This window comes from Dasypus novemcinctus, chromosome 10 (assembly GCF_030445035.2).
Source record: "Dasypus novemcinctus isolate mDasNov1 chromosome 10, mDasNov1.1.hap2, whole genome shotgun sequence".
Lineage (NCBI taxonomy): Eukaryota > Metazoa > Chordata > Mammalia > Cingulata > Dasypodidae > Dasypus > Dasypus novemcinctus.
The window spans coordinates 59,308,455-59,332,362 of record NC_080682.1 but is presented as its reverse complement, the minus strand read 5'-3'; the positions used below and the strand labels follow the sequence as shown (position 1 = coordinate 59,332,362).

The window sequence follows — 23,908 nt, the reverse complement described above, 5'->3', positions numbered from 1 at the left end:
ACCAACGGACCGCGAGCTGGAAGCCAGGGAATGGGAGAAGCCGGCCGCTCGGGCCCGCGAGACGGCCCCTGCGCGCCTCGGCCCGCCCCGCGCCAGCCCCGGGGAGAGCGCGCCTCGAGATTGGCCCCTGCGGCCTCGCCCTTCTTGGCGACCCTCCCTCCGCACTCCGGAGCCCGGGCCGTGTGACCCGGAAACAGTTGTGAGGTGTCGCCGCGCGATCCAGCTCCCTTTTCCGGTCCGCGTGGTTCGCGAGTGGAGCGTCCCCGGCTCCCAGGCTTCTCACCATGAGCGTCCCGGCGTTCATCGATATCAGTGAAGAAGATCAGGTGTGCTCCGGGGTCAGGGGCCCAGCCACGGTGGGGTGGGGGAGTATCAGGACAGTGAGAGAAATCGTCGCCTAGCCTGGGCCGGCCGGGTTAGCCGGGCGAGACGCCCGGCGAAGCCAGTTCGGGGTGAGACCTGTAGCGCGTTCCCCTTTCAGGATGGTGAGAAGGCCGCGAGGCAGAGGCTCGCATTCCTGGCCAGGGTCGCACCACCCAGCCGGCCGGTGGTCCCAGCGTCGGGCTTGAGCCTCTGTTGCCAGCTTCCTGGTTGGCGTCGGGACTTTCCCAGCCCGGAGTCACTTCAGACGACGTAGTACATTTTGGCTGATTAGGCATAGATATGCTTCCGTCCCTCAAATACAGCTACATCCGGAGTGGAAGGTGGCAAATCTTTGCCGTCTAGGCAAAAGTAACTTCGTACTGAAGATCAGAATGGTTTATTCTTGTAACCATAAAGGCGAAGGTGATGCATATATACGTATTTTATATTTTTACTTGTGCACGACTGACAGTTCATTAACCCGAAAACATGTCAGTTCCTTGAGGCAAGCACACCTGGTGGTCTTTTCTATAATAATATGGTGGATAGTTATTCTAACTTGGAGCAGAAATCCCGTGTACTATCCTGATATTTTCAAATTACCTGTGTGGGGTTTGCTCTTTGACATTGGTTTGGTATGCTTCTCATTTTCCCCATTAACAGAAATTTCACTTTAGTTGGTGGGAGTTAGACTAAACATGAAATGACATTCTTTAAGTAACACTTCAATTTTGTAGAACTGTATTCTGTGAAGTCATAAGTGTTGTCTTTTTTTCCCCTTGCTATTCCACTAATATGGAAATTTTGATTTCTATAGGAGAAAACATCTTTACCTAGTCTAAGATAATATTTAGCGTTACAGGTGTTTCCCCGCTCCCCCCCCCCCCCCACCATGGTGGAAATGCAGATACTCCGCTCTGAAGTGTAAAGTAAGGGAAAATTAGAAGGAAAAAAGGTCTACTTTTGTTTATAATGCCAAGTCCTTTTGAAATCTTATATGAAGTTACTACCTTCTTGTTATCTGAACAGATAAGCATCCTCAGAACTATAGGTTTAATATATTTTTCAGTAGTAGCGAAATATATTTGTTATAAATCTTGATGGGCTTCAGAAATTTTGTTTGGTCTAGAAAATGTGATACTTGTGGATTTTTAAATCCTTTCTTCTGCCTCCTTCAGTTCTTCATTTTATTATCTTAACCGTCTGTATTAATGTTTGGTTCCCTTAAGTACTAAGACTTCTAATAAAGACTATTTATCAAATTAAATATCAGGCCCGTTAATGAAGAATGTTTATTAAATACTGTGAATAGACCATGAGGTAGAAACTTGATGCTTCATCTTTGCTCTTCAGTTTCTTTGGATCACTAGTTTTGCTTTGTTTTTTTTACCCTTTCCTTCTCCAATACATTTTTAGGGCGGTAGTACTCCATATAGTGTTTCACACAGTAGTGATTGGAGTGAGGAGATAGTGTGATTTTTTTTGTGGCACCTTCTCATTGATCTGGTGATTGAGTTAATAGCCCATTGATTGAATGCAGTACTACAGTTGTGTTTTCAGAGGTCCAAAGGTGCTCTTTGACCCAGGCATTCGCATGAAAAATGCCTTACATAGTAGATCCAATTTGATATGACTATTGTGTTCAAGACAGCATTCATAGACATCTTTATATCTCCCCAAATTTTGTCTTATAAAAATGGACTTTTCACAAAGTCAGATAGATACCTTAAAATAAAAAAATTTAGGTTATATTAGACGGGTTTTGCCATATACTGGATGTGCACCAGGATACAGGTGATATGAGAGATTCTGAAGGTAATCCATGTGGGCCATACTGTAAATACATTATTTACATTTTACATCTCAGAAATAGGACAGAATGAGGTTTTGTGTTTTGACATTTATAATCAATTTTGTAAATTTAAAGCAATCTTACTTGATTCAATAGGCTGCTGAGCTTCGAGCTTATCTGAAGTCTAAAGGAGCTGAAATTTCAGAAGAAAACTCAGAAGGTGGACTTCATGTAGATTTAGCTCAAATTATTGAAGCCTGTGATGTGTGTCTGAAGGAAGATGATAAAGGTTTGTTTTAATTTTTTGGAGTGCTTCATGTTAACCATTAAAGATCCTGCTATTATTTTCTTCTGAATTATATTTGTATAATTTGTATTTTAGACCTTAGATCTTTATGCTCTGTTGTTTTTCATATTTCTACATACCTTCAGTTTATTGTGACTTCTAAATCATTTTTATATGTATGCACTAAATTTTTCTTAGTTGGGAAAGCATCCTAATCTAAGACCTAACCAATAACTTCCAAATGATTGGATATCAAGCCAGTGAAAAATGAAACTTTATATATAGTAAGACGTGTAAACTATCCTTTTATTTTACTGGATAGGTGTTACTAATGGAAACTAAATCTCAGGCAACAGTTTTCTTTTTTTAATAAAACATGTAAGTTGCATTCTGAACATTAACTATTCAACAGAGCTGGTTTAGTTTGAATTAATATGTACTGTAATTTTGTTATCTTCCGTTGAGGAAAACTTTGTCCTTTTTAACTGTTTTACAGTGGCCAGATAGATCTTAAGTGTCTTAGAGTGTTTAATTATCTTCAGTATATTAAAATATTTAAAATTCAAGTTTAACCTGAAACATCGGGTATTATACAATAATATACTCTTGATTGTATTATCAATACATGTGTAGATGTTGAAAGTGTGATGAACAGCGTGGTATCCCTCCTCTTGATCCTGGAACCAGACAAGCAAGAAGCTCTGATTGAAAGCCTGTGTGAAAAGCTGGTCAAATTTCGGGAAGGTGAACGTCCATCTCTGAGGCTGCAGTTGTAAGTTAAGAACTGAAAGAGATTGAGGTTGTCAAAGCACTATTTTCATGTCACTATCATGTAATGGTTAAGAGCAAGAATTCTGGAACTTGACTATGAACTGTGGATCTTACTAGCTATGTGACTTTAGGCAAGTTTCTTAACCTCTATGGCCCTGTTCCTTCCTTGTATTAAGAAGTTACTAATAGTACTTGCCTACCTCAGGTTTGTTGTGAGGATTAAATACCATGGAGGGCCAAGAATGTGCTTGGCACATAGGAAATGCTATATTCATGTTATTTGTTGTTATTGTTACTGTACTATTATTCCATAAGCTTGAGGGCTTAGCATTAGACATAAGGTAAGAGCAGATATCCTCAGCTTAATCACTCAGGTTGCTGATCTCAAATATTGTTTTATTGTGTTGTTATCCAGGCTAAGCAACCTCTTCCATGGGATGGATAAGAATACTCCTGTAAGATACACAGTGTACTGCAGCCTTATTAAAGTGGCAGCATCCTGTGGGGCTATCCAGTACATTCCTACTGAGCTGGACCAAGTGAGTTATTTTGTGGAATAGTTGTTCTGCTTATAAGAAATGTAGTTTTACATTATAACTAGACTGCGCAGCAAATATGTGTGTTCTAAATGTTATTTTTTACATTGAAAATATATTCAACTGTGTGACTAAATTTTTCCTTTTGTTATTCTCATTACAGGTTAGAAAATGGATTTCTGACTGGAATCTTAACACTGAAAAAAAACACACCCTTTTAAGGCTACTTTATGAGGCACTTGTGGATTGTAAGAAAAGGTATTCAGAGTTAATGAATTAGTTTACAACTTAACAGACAACTTAGGTAGGTGAGGATGTTTTTTAAAGACAAGTAGGGTGAGTAATTCTGCTCTACTCTGTTGCTATAAATCTATTTCTGAAAATTTCATCTAAGTTAAAGATAACTGTAAAATTTAAAGTAGTTTTCCCCCATCTTTGAATTTTTTAAAAAGCAAAACTTGCTTTTTTGGGGGGAGGAGGGTATAAAAGAAAAAAAGGTATAATTGTTAATCCCAATACTGTGTATAACATTAGACCAAGCAATTTAACGGTGCTTTGATGTCTTAGTACAGGGTAGAGCTATCGCTTTTGTTTAATGGTAGTGCGGGTCTATCAATCAAAGTTATCCCAGTCTGTCTCTTATATAAACAGTGCCCTTGAGGTGAAACTTTGCAGTAGACTACACTAGATGAGTACCGATTGGGTGCCTGCAAGGTATTTTGGATTTCTGAGGCTTGTCTTTGGTCTTGGATTTTGGGTTCCTAAGGCTTGAATTTAGCCCAACATAATTTTCATGCCCAAATATTTATTCTTGTGTATTCCTAGTTTTAGGATGCCTTTCAAACAATAGGTTTGGTCCTATAGTACTGGTGGTGGTATTTAATGAAAGATAATTTGTGGTTTTTTTTAACCTTACTTATTGATTTCTCTTTTCACATGGTGGGTTAAATACTTTTAGAAAAAGTAATCAGTCTTCAGTTTAGTTTTATTGCCAAATTTTTATATTGGCTTTTAGTGCTAGAATACTTGATATATTAGGATCAGCACGGTTAACGTTTCTCTTATGTTAAATAAGATAATGTGAATATTTTTGCAGACTATTTAATACAAGAGGAAATGTTTATATTTTTGTTGTAAAATTTTTATATATTTGTTGGAAAATTTCATCGTAAAAGAAGATGAGTAAGGGATCTTGCAGTTATAGCCTATTTTATTCTGAATCAGTGAATACTGTCCTATTACATGCTAGCAAACATGGCAGCCTAGTAGTCTTTAAAGTGTTAAGAATAGTTTATAACAAAGACTATTTCAAATGGAAGGCATAAAAGTTACTGGAGAATGAACCCATATTTTAATCTAAACTTTATAGTTTTACTTCATATAAAGGTATCGTGAATTTTTAGGATTTTGGTTGACATTTGAGATTGAGACTGTTCTATGTGAAGTCATTTAGGAAACCATTAGATTATTTTACAGTTTTTCAAAGTTGCAGGATATATAAAGAATAGTAAATAAAATAATAGATAGGTAAAGGTAGTACGGGAAGGTAAAAATCTGAGGACTTTTTTGTTATTTCAGTGTTGCTTTTATACTTAGGTTAGCGTTCACATGCCAGACATTGATAACTGCCTCTGATTAAGTTTGTTATTTTGGAAGAGAGTGGGGGATGCAACTTTATTGCCCCAAACACCATGGAAGGACATTTCTATAAGAAAAAAAAAGGCATTTATAAACTGGTTAAGTTTGTATGTTGTGTGGTAAGATTACTAGAATTCAAATCTTGGATTTGCCTCTTGTTGTATAGCCCTGAATAAATTACTTTACCTCTTTGTACCTTAAAAATGGAAATAGTAATAGTATTTACCTCATAGGGTTGTCAAAAAGATTAAACAAGATAATTTACATAGAAAGTTCTGAAAGCAGTGGCTGACCATTACTGACAAAGCCCTTAGTAATTGTTGGATGCTATTTTTCCTATCTCCAACCTTTTCATTGTTTCAAGCTTACCTTTAAGAAATTAGGCTGTTTTCAGACAATAATTTTGAATGATGGGAGTTGTGGTTTCTCTGTGAATGTTAAGAATGCTTATCAGAGTTAATGACTGTTCATTGGATGATTGGTCTTCAGTCTGTTGTGGGTAGAAAGAAAGTCATTCAAATAATACTCTAAAGAATTCCAAAGCTAATACTCAGAGAAATGCAGATAAGACATCAGAGCCAATAAGTGTTCTACTAGGCCTGTCCTAACATTAACAGAAAAGATCAGCATTTGTCCCATATGATTTTTCCTTACTTCTTGAAACACTCATGGTTGGCTTCTGGGGCCCCTGTCTTGGTTCCTCTCTTACCTCATCACAGTGGCTCATTTGCAGGTTCCTCATAGTCTCTTACTCTGAACATTGGAGTGACTCTCCTGAGATTTTTTTTCCCCTCTGTTACATTCATTCCTTATCCATGATGTAATGTGGGTGGTTTTGTTGTTATTGTTGCTGCTGTGATTATGGGGGGTGCTGGGTACCAAAGGCATTTTGGGTAGGATGGTTCTTGGTATTGCTGGATTGTGAGTTCACTACAAGATCACTTAGAATCCCTACCTTCATCTTATAAGTGCCAGTAGTGCTTCCCAGTCACTATAGTGCCTACAAAAGCCACCATACACTTCCATACACCCAGTTGAGAACCACTGCTGCCTTAGTGATTTTATTTAGTATCATGCCTTTAAATGCGGATGATCTTCAAATTTTTATCTCCTGTATTTCTGCCCTGAACTCCAGATGTCTATTCCTATTTAACATTTCCATTCAGGTGTTTAAAAGGCATCTTAACTTGACATGTGTAAAAATGAACCATTGATTTTTTTCCTTCTAAACCTGTTCTTCAATTTTTCCCAACTCAGGAAATGCCATTTCCTTTCTTCTAATTGCGCAGGTCTGATAGCTGAGATCCATCCTTGACTCTTCTTTGTCTATATCCCAAATCCAACCCATCAGCTCTATCTTTATCTAAAATCAGGCCTATTTCTTAACTACCTCCATTGCCACCATGTGGTCTAAGCTACCATTATTTCTTTCCTTGATTATTGAAGTAGCTTCTTATCTACTCTTCTTGTTTTGGTCGTTGTCCCCCTACAGTCTGTATTTAATATAGAGCTACCAGAAAATTATGTTTAATATGAACGATCAAATCTGTCTCTTTAATTAAAATCCTCTGGTTGCATCTCACTGTATTTGGCATTAAAGCCATTATCAAGGTCTTAATATTGACCTTTCCTGGAACACTTTATTCTCATGTCCACAAAGCTTCCTCCATTCAACAAGATGTGTTGTGTTTTTAACTTATTAGAGAGGCCTTTCCTGGTCATCTGTATAAATAATAGTACCACCACCACTGCCCCCTCTTTTCTTTTCCCCATCCCCATTTTATTATTTCTCCATTGCACTTGTTATTTGAATATTTAGTATCTGTCTTGCTCCACTAGAATGTAAGTTTCATTAGGATAGAGACTTTGTTTTGTTCATTATTGTACCCCAGTGCCTAGAACAGTATCTGACACTGGTAGGCACACAATATGTATTTGTTGACTGACTATTTCTAAAATACAAATGCGTTGCCAAAGCAGTGATTGGAAAAGGCAAAGATGCTAAGACAACAGAAGTAGTGGAACTAGGGAGTGTAAACCCTTCCTGAAGGTGTTAAGATTTAAGTATTAAAATATTTTGCATATATCAGAACCCTAGCTTTTTCCCAGTTGTCTGATCCTGTGAAAATTAGCTTCTAATATTTGAATATCAGTTCCTTCACTTGTAAGAAAACAGAATTGATGCAGTCTAGTGGATACTTTACAGGTCCTGTGTTCCTTGACATCTCAGCAGCATGTAACTGTGCCCCTTCCCTTAAAAACACTTAATTCTCTTGGCTTAGGTAACACTACTCCTTGTTTTCTTCTTTTTTTTGTAAAGATTTTTTATTTATTTCTCTCCCCTTCCCCTGTCTCCAGTTGTCTGCTCTCTGTGTCCATTCGCTGTTTGTTCTTCTGTGATGGCTTCTATCCTTATCAGTGGCACTGGGAATCTGTGTTTCTTCTTGTTGCGTCATCTTGCTGTGTCAGCTCTCCGAGTGTGCGGCACCATTCTTGGGCAGGCTGCACTTTCTTTTGCGTTGGGTGGCTCTTCTTACGGGGCGCACTCCTTGTGCGTGGAGTTCCCCTACACGGGGGACACCCCTGCGTTGTACGGCGCTCCTTGTGCACATCAACACTGCGCATGGGCCAGCTCCACACAGGTCAAGGAGGCTGGGGGTTTGAACCGCGGACCTCCCATGTGGTAGGCAGATGCCCTATCCATTGGGCCAAGTCCGCTTCCTTTTTTCTTCTTCTTGGCAGTTCATTTTCAGATCCCTTTGTAAATTATTCTCTGCTGCTGCTTTAAATGTTGGCATTACTCAAGATTTTGGTGTAGGATCTTTTTCTCTTTCTGTCTCTCTGAGCTCATTCATTCCCATGGCTTCTATCACCTACTGTGTGAAGATCTGTCTCTAACTTTGACTTCGGCTTCTGAGCCTCAGATGTCCAAATGACTTCTAGGGTTTCTACTTGGATGCAGTCCTTAGAAAGCCTCAGACTCAATGTGATCAAAATCAGTTTATTGTTTACTCCCTTTAAATTATGCTCTTTGTTATTTCAGTAAATGGTTCTAACTCTGCTTAAGTGAGACATCTGGATGACATTCTTGAATCCTTCCTGTTCCTCTCCTTCATCTCCTTTTTTTGCTAAGTCTCTGGTTCTTTCTGCCTCCTGAATGATTACATCTCTACAGGCCATCATCATTACATCTCTGGGTTGTTGGATCTGTATCCTAAGTAGTCTTTTAATTTCAGCATGCCATTCTTTAGGTTTTCATTTTCTATATCATTCTGTGATGGTAATCATTTTGCTTTTTTTTTTTTTATGACCCTTCCCCCACAACCCCCCTCCCCCCAATATGGATCCTCTTGCTTTTCATACCCTGGATATCTGTGTCAAGCAGTAAAGCACCGTGCTTATTCCATTCTGGACCAGTGGTTGGCCCCTGTTGTTGGCATGGCCCACAAGCTAAGAATGATTTTTATATTTTTAAATGGCTAGAAAAAAGTCAAAGAAGAGTATTTACTATCTTTTCCTTTATAGAAAGTTTGTATAACTCTGCTCAAGACCTGCATTCAACCTTGTTTGATTGCCTGAAATACTTTCTAAGTTTACATTAGGTTTTTCCCTTCTACAGTATCCTCTACTTTCATAATAGCATTTAACACTTGGTTAAAATGAGTTGTAGGTTCAGTGAAGGCAGGGAACATTGTCTGTGACCATTGTATTCCCAAGAACGCGTTGGCACATAATAGGCACTGGCATATTTGCTGAGTGGATGAATGCTACCCACATTACGGAACTGGAAGAGGATGGTTATATAACTTTTTTTTTTTTTAACTTATTTTTTTAATTGTCTTTTTTTAAAGATACATAAATGACACAAAATATGTAACCATTATTAATTTTTGTCATTGTGCTAGTTTGTTTTAAGATTTTTTTCTTAATAAAAAAGTATATTTCCTCTTTCTAAAAAGAATTCTAATATTTGCCTTGTTCTTTTTAGCAAGAATGCTTACATTTATGGGTGCCTCCTTAATTGAGTTATATTTGTGGTTGATGTGTGCGAATGGTGTGGTGCATGCATCTTAAAGAGTAACACTGGTTAATGTTTTCTTGAGACCTTATTGTATATCACATGCTGTGCTCTGTCCTGTAAATGGGTTATTTATCCCATCTACATGAATTGAAGATTTCTTTAGCTGATATGTACTAGATTAGTGGTTACTAAAACTGGAAAATTGAATATATCTGTTCTTGCAATGTGGCACAAGACAATTACCAGTAAGTAAACATTGTTTATCTTAAAATTTTTGGTTGCCCCTTAACCATGTTTTAAAGAATAAAACATTTTGTCTTCATGAACAGATTTTTGCTTATCCTTATATTTATATATCTGGTAAATCTTAGATTTGAAGGAAGTATTAGAATAACCCTTAACTTTTTAAAGTAAGTGTTTCTACTATTCTTTGCCCAGATGGAATCCAGATGTGGGGAAAAAAGTTTTTTATTTAAAAAACAAAAACAAAAATCACTGTCCTCTCTAGTTAGCAAATCTTTCTATAACTGGCTAAAATTCATCAATTTAAAGGAAGAAATGAAGGGTGAAGACAAACATTTTTCTAAGAGTCCAAATTGAATGAATGCGTGTCATTACTTTGACCTTGTCACTGCAGTTAAGGATAATTTAATTGGAAGGATATCTTTAGTAAGTTATTTAAATATTTGAGTGGGACTCAGGTTACGGTTTTTAGAACACACACCTTTTTTCCCAACCAGGACTTTCTTACTTGCTCTTCCCTCTTCCTGGAAAGTATCTATCCCCCATCATCCACCCCTAGCTCTTTTAATGGCTTATTATTTTACATCCTTTAGGTCTCTACTTGCATGCCATCTCTTTCCCTGCTCATTTTATATAAAGCAGCCTCCTTATTTCTGTTTCTGTCCTTGTTACTTCATCATATTACCACTTATTTCCTTCATAGCACTTAATCAATGATTGTTACGTTTTGCTTAATTTTGCCTTTCCGACTAGAATGAAAGTCCCATGACTATTCCCATAGACAGAAATCATCTCTCATGCACCATTGTATGTATCACCACCACAATACCTGGCACTTATTACATATTTTTGAATAAATGAATGGTAATTATGGCATTTTGAAATTTCTAAGGAAATATGTCTTTTCAGTGATGCCGCTTCAAAAGTCATGGTGGAATTGCTAGGAAGTTACACAGAGGACAATGCTTCTCAGGCTCGAGTTGATGCTCACAGGTAATGTTACACACATTGCACTAATGGGCTGTCAGACCCTTATTAGGGCAGTTAAAGTATTCAGTTACGTAACCCTGAAATCCTGTTTGCAATCCTCCAGTAAATCAAAACCATTTGATATTGTGTCTCCACGGTGATTCTAACAGAGATACTGAAAATCTAGATTGCATGTTAAAATTGCTACATGGTGTTTGCTTTTTGCATTATGGAGTATTGCTGGAATGGGGGCGATTATCCCAAACGAAGAACTAGAACCCACTCTTGAATCAATTTTACCATAATATTAAGGTATGTAGATGAGGAAAATATGGTGACTTGCTAAAAATTAGCATATTGCTATTCAGAATAAGGGCTTTAGACAGTCCTCTGTCTACTTAGTAACAGTTTTATGAGAAACACTGAATTCAAAAGAAATCAGATTTTTAACACTCTGAAACTGGGATTATGATAATATCTTTATAGGGTTATTGTCTCATGTGGAGCTATACATGATAGATGTTGGGGGAAATGGTAGTTATTATTAAAGTTCTTTGGCTCTGAGGTCAGATTGCCTGCATTCAAATCCTTACTCCACTGCTTACTTAGCACATACTGATTCAGCAAGTTACTTGTTCTCTCAGAGCCTGTTTCATCATCAGTAAAACAGGAATTATATATAATATATGTATTTTATGGTTGTTGTAAGGATTACATTGAGATAATTCCTGTAAAGCACCTAGTGTTTGATATGGTAAGGTACTGCTGCTGTTTGCTATTTCTTTCTTTGGTTACTTTGGTCATGCTTTCTCTCCAGCAGTAATTTTGTTTTCAACTATTTTATTTTATTCGTTAAAGTAGATATACCTGGTAAGTTAGATTTATTGGCCTGTTTTAACCCCAATATTTTAGCTTTATTTATGCTATGTATATTGGACTCTTAGATATATTTTTGCTTTGCAAAAATTCAGTAAAAAGTACCAGAATTTCAAAACTTGTGCTTGCATTTTTGTTTTCTAACTAAGGTGTATTGTACGAGCTTTGAAAGATCCAAATGCATTTCTTTTTGATCATCTTCTTACTTTAAAACCAGTCAAGTTTTTGGAAGGCGAGCTTATTCATGATGTAAGTAGTTTATCTTTTCATGTAGAAAGTATTCTTTTTTCTTAAATTTTATATACTGAAACAGCAGTATGCATTTTCTTTGTATTAATGAACATGACTATTGGAGAGATCTGGACAGAGAGGAACTAGATTTATCCTCTTTCTATGTCAGGAATAGACTTTGAAATTTAGGACCAGCTCTGTTCTTCCTCCTGTGTTTCATCTCCTCACCTGCCTCGTCATTATGTACTTAGAGAATACAAACTCTTATTATTTAGTGTCAGCTGGTCCCAATTAGATAAATCTGTTATTTGAAAACATAAGCACACTTTCCAGATACAAGTATAAATACATTTTGGATTACTTTCCACTTGGACTACGCCATTACCACCTTCTCTCAGTGTAGAGAATTTAGAGCTCACTGTATTTACTAATTCTCTCATTTGAGTCATGTAAAAGTGAAAGGTTTGGGTGGTAAAATGATGAAACAGATATTTCTGTACTGAAAGAAATGTAGAGATTTTTATTGCTGGGTATCAGTGTCTTAAAAATAATCTTGAGCCTGAGTCTTGATTCTGTATTTATAGTATCTTTTCGTTCTCTATCTCTATAGCTTTTAACCATTTTTGTGAGTGCTAAATTGGCATCATACGTCAAGTTTTATCAGAATAATAAAGACTTCATTGATTCACTTGGTGAGTTTTGGGGTTTATTCTTTGAGAAATGGGAAACATGCAACTTTATTATGCAATGTGAGATGGTTGTATCCTTCTTTGTAGATTACCCTAACAAGTATATGATAGAACAGCAAACATAGGTGAAGGGTTTAGAAGATTAATCACTTAGAATGAATTGGGAATCAGAAACCAAGTAGTAGGGGATTGCATTTTTAAGAGGAAGATTATAGACCTAGGGGTCAGAAAACTTGGGCCTTTCTTTTTTCTTGTTATAAGAGCTTGTTGGATTTTATAGACCCTTCCAGCTCTACGATATCATGCGTCTCTGAGGTAAATTTCTGTGCTTAGAGAAGATTCAGGTAGAACTAGTTCCACTTGATAGGTGTTTTTAAAATTTTGGAATGGAGAAGGGAGCATGAAACAACTTACTTAGGATTAATGATCACCATTACTTTGACAATAATTGTGATATTTGTTCAGAAGAAAACCACTTTTTTTTTTTTTGGTTAAAATAATTAAAAACTGGTGATTTAATATCTGAAAAGAATGGGCTGATTTTTGTCCTGAATATAATTTTTGATAGAGAATTATAAAATTTATTTGTAGTTCAGATGTTAACTTCTGAATTGTATTATACTTTTTCTGGATTTTATAAGTACTCAATTTTAATAGCTGACTAAATTTGGTGATGAAGGGCACCTTATTTTGAAGTTGTATTTTCTAGTTCAGTGCTATTTTTTAAAAAGCCATAGTTACACGGTTGCAACAGAAATAGTTTATCTCTTTAATATGTTTTTTCATTCTTGGAGTCCCCTACCCTTTTGAAAATTAACGTTACAGGAAGTATACAGCATTCTAAGCAAATTTAGTGAAACTACAGATTGAATTAGAAATCAAGATGTTATGGTTTTGTGTGTCAGGAGAAACTTTCCTAACTACCGGTTGTTCACAGCACAGTAAGTCTTTTAGCTTTATGATTATCTTTGAATTTTCTTGTCTAGCACACTAGAGTTCTGTAAATGTTAGCCAAATGTAATTGAATCTTATCCATCCTCATTGAGCAAACCCATATATGTTCTGTATTTTAATTTCCTTTTGTAACATTTTTTTAAAAGATTTATTTTATTTCTCTCCCCCCCCCTTCGCCCCCCCATTTTGCTGGGTGTTCTTTTTTTGTCCACTTCTGTTGTTGTCAACGGCACAGGAGTCTGTGTGAATCTGTGTTTCTTTTTGTTGTTGTTGTTGTTGCGTCATCTTGCTGCATCAACCCTCCGTCTGTGTGGTGCCATTCCTGGGAAGGCCACACTTTCTTTCCTGCTTGGCGGCTCTCCTTATGGGGTGCACTCCTTGCACATGGGGCTCCCCTATGAGGGGGACACCCCTGCGTGGCAGGGCATTCCTTGCGTGCATCAGCACTGTGCGTGGGCCAGCTCCACATGGGTCAAGGAGGCCCGGGGTTTGAACCATGGACCTCCCATGTGGTAGACGGACGCCCTAAACACTGGGCCAAATCTGCTTCCCTGTAACTTATTTTTAACATACTAAAATTACAAACAGGAAACTTAGAAAATCAGCATTTGAACAGGTTTTAATTGTTCTAAAACTGCCAGGTTTTTGACAGTGAAGTAAAAAGTAAGTAAGGTGCTTTAATTTACTTCTCTAGGCCATAATCAAAATACATTAGAAGTTGGTTACATTTTCCATATTAAAATTGTTTAGTCTTTCTGGTTGTTTGAGATGTAGATGAAGAATACAATTATACTCTCCTTTGATTATAGTGTTGGTCCTTGATTTAGGAATCATTAATTCCTAGCATCTGCCAGTTTGCGCAGGCACTGGAATTGGGGAAGATGGAATTATTTTGAACATGTTAAGGCATTTGAAATACACTAAGCTAAAGCAAGTGTGTTTGTGTAGAATGCTTTGCCAGGTGCATTAGACCCAGAAAACCACATTCTGTCCCAGTTAATTTGTTTTGTGGCATGAAGCTATGTGATGGAATGTTAATGTCAGCAACCTCTTTATTTACACACCAAAGAAAAAGGAGTAGTAATTAACACTTGGACACTCCTCCATTGATGTGTAATTGACTGTTTCAAAGGAGCACTGGTTCATAAGCTATTGCATGCATTAAAATTGCGTTTTCTATTTGCAGCATTTTAAGACAGGGGTCAGTGACAATGCAGAAATTGCTCAATGATGCACATTTTTTTATTACAGCATTAAGGTTTTGACATTAGTAATGAATAAATGTTTCCATAAAATTAGATTTTTTATAACTTTAAAATTGAAATATGACACTGAACACTGTGACTTTGTTTTTGAAGGTGGTGGTCTACTTTTGTGAAACAGCATAGCTTCCTACAAGTCTAACTTACACTTCATTGACTTAGTAGTTTGGTTCTGAGAACAAGGGTTCTCAAGGCTTTAAGTATGGTTCTTTGTTTTAAACTACCAACTGGTAAACTTCAGTTGGAAAGATTTTTATAAGCAAGTTTCTGTCTTCTAAGATACATAATGGTTTGTGTTAATTCATTCTAGAAATAACCATTCCCGAAAAAGTTTTTAAATTTGATTAGAAGTCAAGTAGAATTAATTTCAAGAGTATTTAAAATTACGTCTTAGAAATCCCAGAAATTTCTACGTAATATATTACTGTACATGCCCACAGAATGGGAAATGTTAAGGAGTTTTCTTGTATTTACAAATATTGAGAAAATCTTTAATATTTGTTTTCTATGATAGGAAAATATATATAACATTTCTAATTTGTACCAGTTGGAAATCAAATTCCCTCATTGGCCTTTAGTTCATCTATGCAAATTAACAATTTTTAAAGACATTTATTTACATAAGGTACCTTGGAGAAAATGTCTTTAAAAATGTGTATTTTTTAATTTTAGATGTATCATTAAGCATTTATTATAGCTGAAGGTCTGTGGTTACAAATGTGTAGATTCTACAGGTGGCATCAGTTGTTACTCTTTGTTTTATTAACAGTGACAACTTGGGCCAACAGTAGCATCATCTTGTGTCAACTGAATTGCCCTAACATGTTCACATGTTATCTGGTGTTCTCTAGTTGCTATCTTCTTGCTTCAGAAAGTTAATCAGCATCTAATTTGCATTTGTTAATTAGGGTTAATGTGCACTAATTGATTTTTTGATGCTTATAAGATGTCCATTAAACCCAGGTAACAATACTTACTTGTGTACCTCATTCATTTGAGTTATGATGACCATGTTTTTTGTTTGAATCTGTGCCAAATAGGAAGCCTGCATAATAATTACAGCTAATTAACAGATGATTATGCCCTGTATTAATGGGCTTCCCCAGTCTTCCATTAGTATATGAATGTTACAAATTTCAAACATTTATGAAATACTTAGAGAACTTTAATTGTACAAACTTGAGGCTCTGAATTTTTAGAGTATGCTCTGAATGAGCATTTGCTTAGTTTACATAATTTGAAAAATTAAGAGAAAGGAACAAGTAAATAATTGTAGATTAATTTTGGAAATTTCTTTTAATAGTAAAATTAGTATCAAATCTAGTATATATGATACTGTTTTATAATTCTGTTTCTACTGAGGACTATTTGGATAAGTAGGATTTCTAAATATCTATTTGTATTTCTAGTCCTCTCTTTTATAAGTAAACCTTTATTCTAGACTTAGCACTGCCATTTTGAGACTCTTAAGTCAGTCACTCATTTAATCTCTAGTCTTCATTTTGTTGTTTTTTAAAGTGAAAGGATCAGGAATAGGTAATTCCTTAACTTTCCTTCTAGGTCTAACAGTTTGTGATCTGAATAATAACAGCATATCTGAGTAGAAGTTATAAGACAAAATTTTAATTATTTGTACAGTTTTCTTTTTTTGTCTTATAAAGAACAAGTATCACTCTGACATATTTAATTCTGTTAGTACTAACCACATTAGCCTATAAATGTGAAATGATGAGCATATTTTTGCAGTTTTGATTTATAAGTATTAAATCCAAAGTGACCTGAGGGTAAATGGAATGTTTTCATAACTGAAAAATGTTTATGAAAATATTTTAAACTTCATGTTTGTCCTGTTGACAAATAGTAGATGAGGAACCCTGTATATTATAATGGAGAGCTATTATTGAAAATAAGCTTAAGTAATTCTAGTAATTAGAAAATGGCCTTATGAAATGTACTTTGTACCTTTTATCTCGTAAAATGTATTAATACACAAAAAGTAAACCTGAAAAAACTTATAGAACCTAGAAGTATTTTATTGCCCATTCTTACATTTGAACCTGTTACCACCTGTGGCACTATAGGCATAAGGAAATGTGATTCTAGAAGTAGTAACTTACAGTACTATGTAAATTAAGAGGTCATTTTATGGTCTGCAGGTATAAGAAGCTTTGTTAAATTTTTCTGTGTCACAAACAGTGTGCTCCAACACAATTTCCATGGTTTAACATGATGGTTGAAATTGTGCAGGTCTTTAATTAGTGTGGCTATTCATCAGACTTTACTACTGTGTTATTCAGGACTATTACATGATCAGAATATGGCAAAAATGAGATTACTTACTTTTATGGGAATGGCAGTAGAAAATAAAGAAATTTCTTTTGACACAATGCAACAAGAACTTCAAATTGGAGCTGATGATGTTGAAGCCTTTGTTATTGATGGTAAGGCAATTAGAACATTTTCGTTTCTTGTAGAATTTCTCTTTATCATGGAAAATAGTAAAATTTTTATCTTGAAAATGAACCTTATGCCAGCATAGCTAGCTTTTCATGTAGAAAATGTATGTTTAGTAGATGAGTAGTCTTTAGGCAGTATACTATAGTGGTTAAGAGCACAGATTTTTGTGTCAAACCATGACATTTTAGGCATTTTTCCTGGGTTTTTTAGTTTGAAGGGTGTGGGTAGGGGGTTTTATAATTCAGATCCATAAAATACACAAAACTATTGAGAGGGTTTCTTTCTAATGATCTAAATGTCCAACAGTTTTATAAAGAAATTATTCCTTTTAGGAAATTAGTTTTATATTCTCCCTGTGATTGTAGGGGACATAGAGTTCTTAATAAAAACTGTATGTAATATTAATGTAGATTGGCCCAACAACATAGGACAAATGCATGGCATTAATTGCATTGTATTGTTTTTGCTTATTATTAGACTCAAATAGCCAGTTTATAAAATGATGTTGAAAAACGTAAGTTTTATGGCTTATGTTGTCACCATTTCATACCTGTTTTTCTTGGGAATTTTCCATAAATGTATCATGTAAAATCTTTTTTTTTTTTCCCAGCTGTAAGAACTAAAATGGTCTACTGCAAAATTGATCAGACCCAGAGAAAAGTAGTTGTCAGGTAAGAAGACATTTAACACTTTGCAGCATTTTGTAGAACAATTTAAGTTGTTTTGATTACTTTATTTAAATGTTTAATATTCTAACTAGAACCAAGGTGCTATTCTTATCAGTTGACTGTAGTTAAATAGTTGCTGTTTATCATAATTTTATTAAAGTTCAGACTGAATGTGATTAGCTTATTTAATGAAAGAGTCCTATTTTCCAGCACATTTCATTTAATGGCTGAGCATTGGCTAGAATACTAATGACTTTTGTGTCTGCTTTATATAGTTGTTCAGGAGAATAGAAGGTTTAGGATTAATATGGTAAAGACTTTAAAAATAAGTCTCTAAATCTTAAATTTTCTTACAATTATAAATTTCTTTCTAACCTTACCTTTAATTAAATACACATGTGTGGTATTGTAAAAGAATACCAGAGGATAAAAGGTTGGCTAATAATTTGTTTTTAATTTTCCAATTTTTAGTCATAGTACACATCGAACATTTGGAAAACAGCAGTGGCAACAACTGTATGACACACTTAACGCCTGGAAACAAAACTTGAACAAAGTGAAAAACAGCCTTCTGAGTCTTTCTGATACCTGAACTTTTATGCATATTATTTTGTTCTTTTTTGGGGAAAAATATCTAAAACATAGTAAATCATTATAAACTGAAATTTGACTACAGTCTGGACATTTATTGTCTCAAATTTAAAGTAAACAAAATCACAAACTCCAGAGGATGCAAAGTAATAAATTACAAAGGATCGATATGTCTGTCTTGTATAATACATCCTAAGTTGTGGCCTGTAAGTAGGGATTTTGAAAGAGCAACAAGAGCTGTGAAGAAAGGCTATGTGGAGGGAAGACACAATGTTTAAGAATTTATATGTTAAAGGAAACTGGATGCTGAGAGCAAATTTAGCAATTATAGAATAGCTATCTACAGTGAAACATCTGCAGAGTTGGATACCTATAATAGTTTCATCACATCAAAAATTTTTAAAAAAGAATGGGGGGGGACAACTGTAAAGCCTTAGCTGTAACGGTCTTTTCATTTTAGTCAAAACTCTATCAGCCTACCACTGAAAGCATCAACTGTTAATTTTATTCTGTTTTTTCCAACATTTCTTCTGCTTTTCTTTTTTTAGGTTGGTTGTCATTTTCCAAGTTTTGGAATTTTTGAATTTCATTTATTTGATTTGTTATGACGCTCTGCCAGTCATCCTCACCATTAGAGGCAGTCAGATCAGTAATATCTTTAATCTTCACTGCTTGCACAGAGCTTTGTAACAGAGATGATTTCAGAGGTTTTATTTTCACCTAGAAAAAACAAACTTGTTTTACCATTGAAGTAGTTATTCATATCTTCTAAGGAGTTGTGAAAAAAAGACAAGTGAAAATATGTTCAGAATCTCCAATTATGTGTATATGATAAAGTCAACATCTTCTTGGCTGATTTCCAACAACTTCCTTAATCTTGGCAACCAGAAAACTATAAAATATGAATTTGTAGGCTTATAAAGTAGCTCTTCAAAATCCCTAATATATTTTCTAGGGATACCCTAAACGTTTTCTAAAAGATGTTGTACTTAGATTAAAAGGAAAAAAGATACTTAAAATAATGCAGGTAAAAATCTGTTTTGTCTATTTCCTTCCCTAAGATGTCTATGTTTTGTAAATTCTGCCAAAGCCAGGGAAAATTAAAAATTCTAACGGAAGTTAGCTACCATGTTAAAAACTGACTTTTACTTCATGTTTCCTCTTGTGCTTCACAGCACCATTGTTGAAGAAACAGGAAAGAGCAATGAGGTATTTGGAAATTGGCATGTTTCCAAGGTTGTATATTGGGCCATAATTATAAGAATGTTTTCAAAAATAAAAAAAATTTCATTTTGAGGTCTTATTACTGATAAAATAATATACTTATGGAATTATAGAAAATGAAGTATAAAGAAGGAACTAAAAGTCATTAATCATCTACCTGTTAAATTTTGGTATTTGCTTTTACTATTTTTAGCATATTTGATCATTCCATAGAATTTTATATCTTGCCTTTTTCCCCCTCTGTGAACAGTTTCCTCTGTCATTAAAATTCTTAAACAATTGTCAGTGACTGCAAAATACACTCCCTTTTATGAATGTGATAATTAATTGACCCTATTATTATAAAACACTTAAGTTGTTTGCTATTGACCCCTATCAAAATAAACTTCTGAATTAATTTTTGAAAAAAATCTGACAATGTCTTCAGGTAGATTCCAGATAAAATTCCTAAAGAATATTGTTTTAAAATAATTACTGGATTTTAATTTTCTAGTTGTAAAGAAAATACATATGTATTTTAGAAATTCAAAGAGGTTTAGAATCACCCAAGATCCCAGCCACATTCAACATTGTAATGTAAACCTTCTGGTCTCTTCTGTGCATATAAACTTTTGGATCATATTAATTTATACAATCTTATATGGTGTTTTAAAAACATTTTTTCCTCTTTCTTAAAATGCCATGTAAGAGCATGGCTCCATATTATGTGTTCCATAATTTACTGTTGGATATTTAAGTTCTTTGGAAACATTCACTGTTAATTTCAGCTGCAATTAATTTATTCATATATCTTTGTGAAGATCTCCGAGGATTGGCTTTCCATTAAAATCTTTCTCAATTTGACTGGTAAAAGTGACACATTAACAACATTGTCATTTTAAATGTGAGATTATATAGTAAAATTTAATTTTTAAATGAGCTTAAATGTTGAAAATTTAACCACAATTCCCTAAGAATTGTGTTTTGGATTGTTCTGTGTGGCCCTGAAGAATTCTAGTCTGGCACAGTCCTTGGGAATAATTCTTTGCTTAGATTTGTCTGTTACATATATTCTTAAGAAATAACAGGAAAGAAAACAGAAGTGTCAGCCCAGGACCACCAAGAGACCTTAAGACCAACATTTTAACTTTTGTGATCCTCAGTTTTCTTATCAGCTCCTTTTAGCAAAATATCATTACTATAAAGAGTAATGCATCAAAATGTGCACAAATGTATATTTCTGGTAACATCTGGCACATAAGTATTCAACATATCATTTTAGCTTATAGGGCCAATCATGAATTCAAAGTGATGCTCACAATACCGAGGATATGGAGAAGTATATCAAATCTATATCTTAGTTGCCACTGATGTTGAAATGGACTTTTTTTGGAGTAAAATTATTAATGATCTGTATGAGTTAATGGTTCTTTTTTGACATCAAAATGCTTGATGCATTTTGGTGCATTTGGCATCAAGTACAATTTAGCCAATTTTACAAAATCTTGATTCATTTACCTTTTATCTCAGCGATGATGTTAAGGAAGGAGACATTTACACACATCTGCTTTAGTTTCTTTCCCCTTAACTACCCACTTGGAGGGGCAAGAGCAGGGATTGGCTTTAGAAGCAGGATGTAATGGGGATTACCTAAAATATGCACTTAACAAAGGTTGTCCTATTTAGCTAACTGGTTTCTGGAGTCTACAGCAGTAATTTTTAATTCCAGCTATTGCCATAGCCCTAAGAAGTTTTCAGGGTAGGCACATGTCTTGCTCCTTCCTTCCCTTCCTATCTCCTTTTCACAATTCCTATATCCTCTACCTCCTTATTCTGCCTGACACAAATACCTATCCCTTGGCCTAAATTCTAGCCCAGTACTAGGCCTTTTTGTTTCAGTCTGGGGTTTAAAATATTAACTTAAAAATATTAATTCTTTGGATGTCTGAAAAAGTGACTTCCTTTGCTTCTCGCTATCCTATCCTCATTCCTGGATATAATCAGGATTGCAGTGGGCTATCAAACCTCTTAAAGAGCAGAAACCATGCCCTTATCTTTTCAGGTGGCTCTGAACTCATAGGAAAAAGGTGGATTGCCACATAGTGTCTGCCCTGAGTCGTTTCCTTTCTGGGTCTTAATAAAATCTGCCTTCATTTACAAAAGGGGTTGACAAACTTTTCCTAAAGAGACAGAGTAAATATTTTCAGTGTAAAGGCCTGTCGTAACTACTTAATTCTGCCATTGTAGCACAAAAGCAACCACAGACGGTATGTAAAGGAATGGGCATAGCTGTGCGCTAATAAAACTAAAAGGTGATTAGCTGGATTTGGTGATAGCTGTTTGACAATCCCTGATTTAGAAAATTATGAGCTATAAGGAAGCAACTAAAAAGGCTTCATAAAGATTTAGTTGGTCCAGTTTTCCAAGGATAACACTTTCTATAGACAGGAATTTTGTTGCATATTACATGTTAGTTGATAATCATGTCTAAACTGGGACAGTGATTCTTAATTGCTTATTAGCACCTAGCAGAGTGTCTGGCATATTTAGTAAATGTGGATTCACCCAGTAAACTGAGTTTATTTTAACAACTTACCTTAACGACTGGGAATAAAATATGTAAAATCTTTGAAAAAGATTACAAATTTTATAAATGAATTTTTAGAAACTAGATTAACTGCAGGAAGGACATTGGGCACAAAGAAATTTACTATTAATCATAAAAACAGGGTTTAAAGGGAGATGTGAAATTTCCATCTCACAAATTGTTTGAAAATAAGACTTTTTTTTTAAACACTTATTTTATTTCCACCCCCCCTCATTTTTGTGCTTGCTGTCTGCCTGTCATCTTGTCGCATCAGCTTGATGTCTTGCTTGTCTTTAGGAGGCACAGGGAACTGAACCCAGGACCTCTTGTGTGGTAGGCAGGCACCCAACTGCTTGAGCCACATCTGTTTCTCAGATCCAACCTAATTAGAAATGGTTGTCCAGCCTTGATGCTCTCACACTTCCTTTTTGTAATAAATCTATGGTTCAATTGTCCAAGGTTAGAATTTAGATTTCCCAATGCCAGGTTTACTGCTCTTTAGTTATGCACTTGTACACTCTAGTGAAACTATATAGTTGTTGCTGAACTTAATTGTGAAAAGGTGAAAAAGGGAGATCCTGATTTCAGTATCAACCCTCCCTCTGGGAGGGAGAGTTATACCTGAGGTATGTTCTATTTAAAAATGAAAATATATTACCAAAAGCTGTTATTTGCTAAGCATGTGTTAATATAAGTTTTGATTTGTATGTATTAGAGCAAAGTTGTTTCATATTCATCTCTAAAATTTAAAATACGCAGTGACTTTAAAATCTGTCACTATGCATTTAAATATAAACATTTTTAGGTCACCTTTTTTATCAGTTGCACCTGTAATTTTCTTTTTTCTTTCCTTTGAACAGCACAGCCTTTTTCTAAGTTTTGTATACTAAAATATAAAACTTATAAATTTAATCAAATAACCTGTCAGTTGCAGTTAGTTGCTTTTCATATGACAAATGGACTCCTGAGAGTCATATACTCTACAAATACTTTGCTTAATACATACATCCATACTTACTATCATATTACATTATGGATATTTGGTCCTTTTGTATACTGTGTTCTCAGTTCTAATTGAAATAATTTAAAATAGATAATTTCTTCCATTGTTTCAGTCAGTTTCCAATAATATAAATTAACTTAAGCACTACTAAAAACAACTGAACCTGATTATTTTTTTAGACATCTTTTGGAAAATAAAATTTTAAATGCTCAAATACTATTATTCTTAAACTTAGGTGACTGAAAAATAGAAGTACATAATGTGCTACCTCACACTTCCCTTCCCAAAACAGGCTGGACTATATCTATTTGATTTATATGCTATGACTTTTTCCTGCTGTTTTCTATCAACCTTAATTGTGAAAAATGGTGCCATGTTGCCCTCTTGATATTATTTTGAAGATCAGTTAGGCCTTAAAGCATTCAGATGCGTACAGTTCTACGCATATCTGTAGAATTAGCTCACTAATGTCTGCTGGGCAATATTTTTAATTGACTTACATGTTCTGTGGGAAAAGAAGAATCATAAAAATTCTTTGCAGTTGCATTCCTCTCTTCACTGGGGTCTCCCTTGGGATCCAGATGGATACTTGCATTATTCAAAGTGTCAGCAACTCTGTTAATGCTGGTAGTATCTGATTGACAAAGAAGAAATGGCAAAAACTGGATTTCATTCTCTAGGCACTTGTGTTAGTGACTAAGTTTTTTTTCTCTGATCCTATGCGTTTGTATTTAAAAAGTAACAATTTCTGTTTTCTTTTTATTCAAT

At 35.0% G+C, this 23,908-nt stretch overlaps 2 protein-coding genes across 2 annotated transcripts in view; one reads left to right on the top strand and one right to left on the bottom strand.

Moving 5' to 3' along the window:
• EIF3M (eukaryotic translation initiation factor 3 subunit M) lies at positions 1-18,421 on the top strand. Its single transcript, XM_004446869.4, has 11 exons — positions 1-326; positions 2,312-2,444; positions 3,075-3,213; positions 3,628-3,751; positions 3,912-4,006; positions 10,560-10,643; positions 11,645-11,744; positions 12,337-12,418; positions 16,929-17,072; positions 17,699-17,759; positions 18,228-18,421. The coding sequence occupies exons 1-11, from the start codon at positions 285-287 to the stop codon at positions 18,346-18,348; spliced, it is 1,125 nt and encodes a 374-aa protein (XP_004446926.1). The 5' UTR covers positions 1-284; the 3' UTR covers positions 18,349-18,421.
• A 90-nt stretch (positions 18,422-18,511) lies between these two features.
• Positions 18,512-23,908, bottom strand: part of CCDC73 (coiled-coil domain containing 73) — a 145,435-nt gene continuing 140,038 nt past the window's right edge. Inside the window, exons 17-18 of the mRNA XM_004446870.5 lie at positions 23,641-23,774; positions 18,512-19,067 (exon numbers count right to left, since the gene is read on the bottom strand). Of these exons, the coding sequence (XP_004446927.2) occupies positions 18,852-19,067; positions 23,641-23,774 (350 nt within the window). The 3' untranslated portion in view covers positions 18,512-18,851. The remainder of the gene's footprint in view (positions 19,068-23,640; positions 23,775-23,908) is intronic.

Bases quoted from the DNA above. Each gene is read 5' to 3' on its own strand.
- EIF3M (XM_004446869.4), top strand. From the start codon at position 285: ATGAGCGTCCCGGCGTTCATCGATATCAGTGAAGAAGATCAG. The intron at 11,745-12,336 runs GTAAGTAGTTTA...CTATCTCTATAG, and splicing joins AAGGCGAGCTTATTCATGAT to CTTTTAACCATTTTTGTGAG. The intron at 17,760-18,227 runs GTAAGAAGACAT...TCCAATTTTTAG, and splicing joins CAGAGAAAAGTAGTTGTCAG to TCATAGTACACATCGAACAT.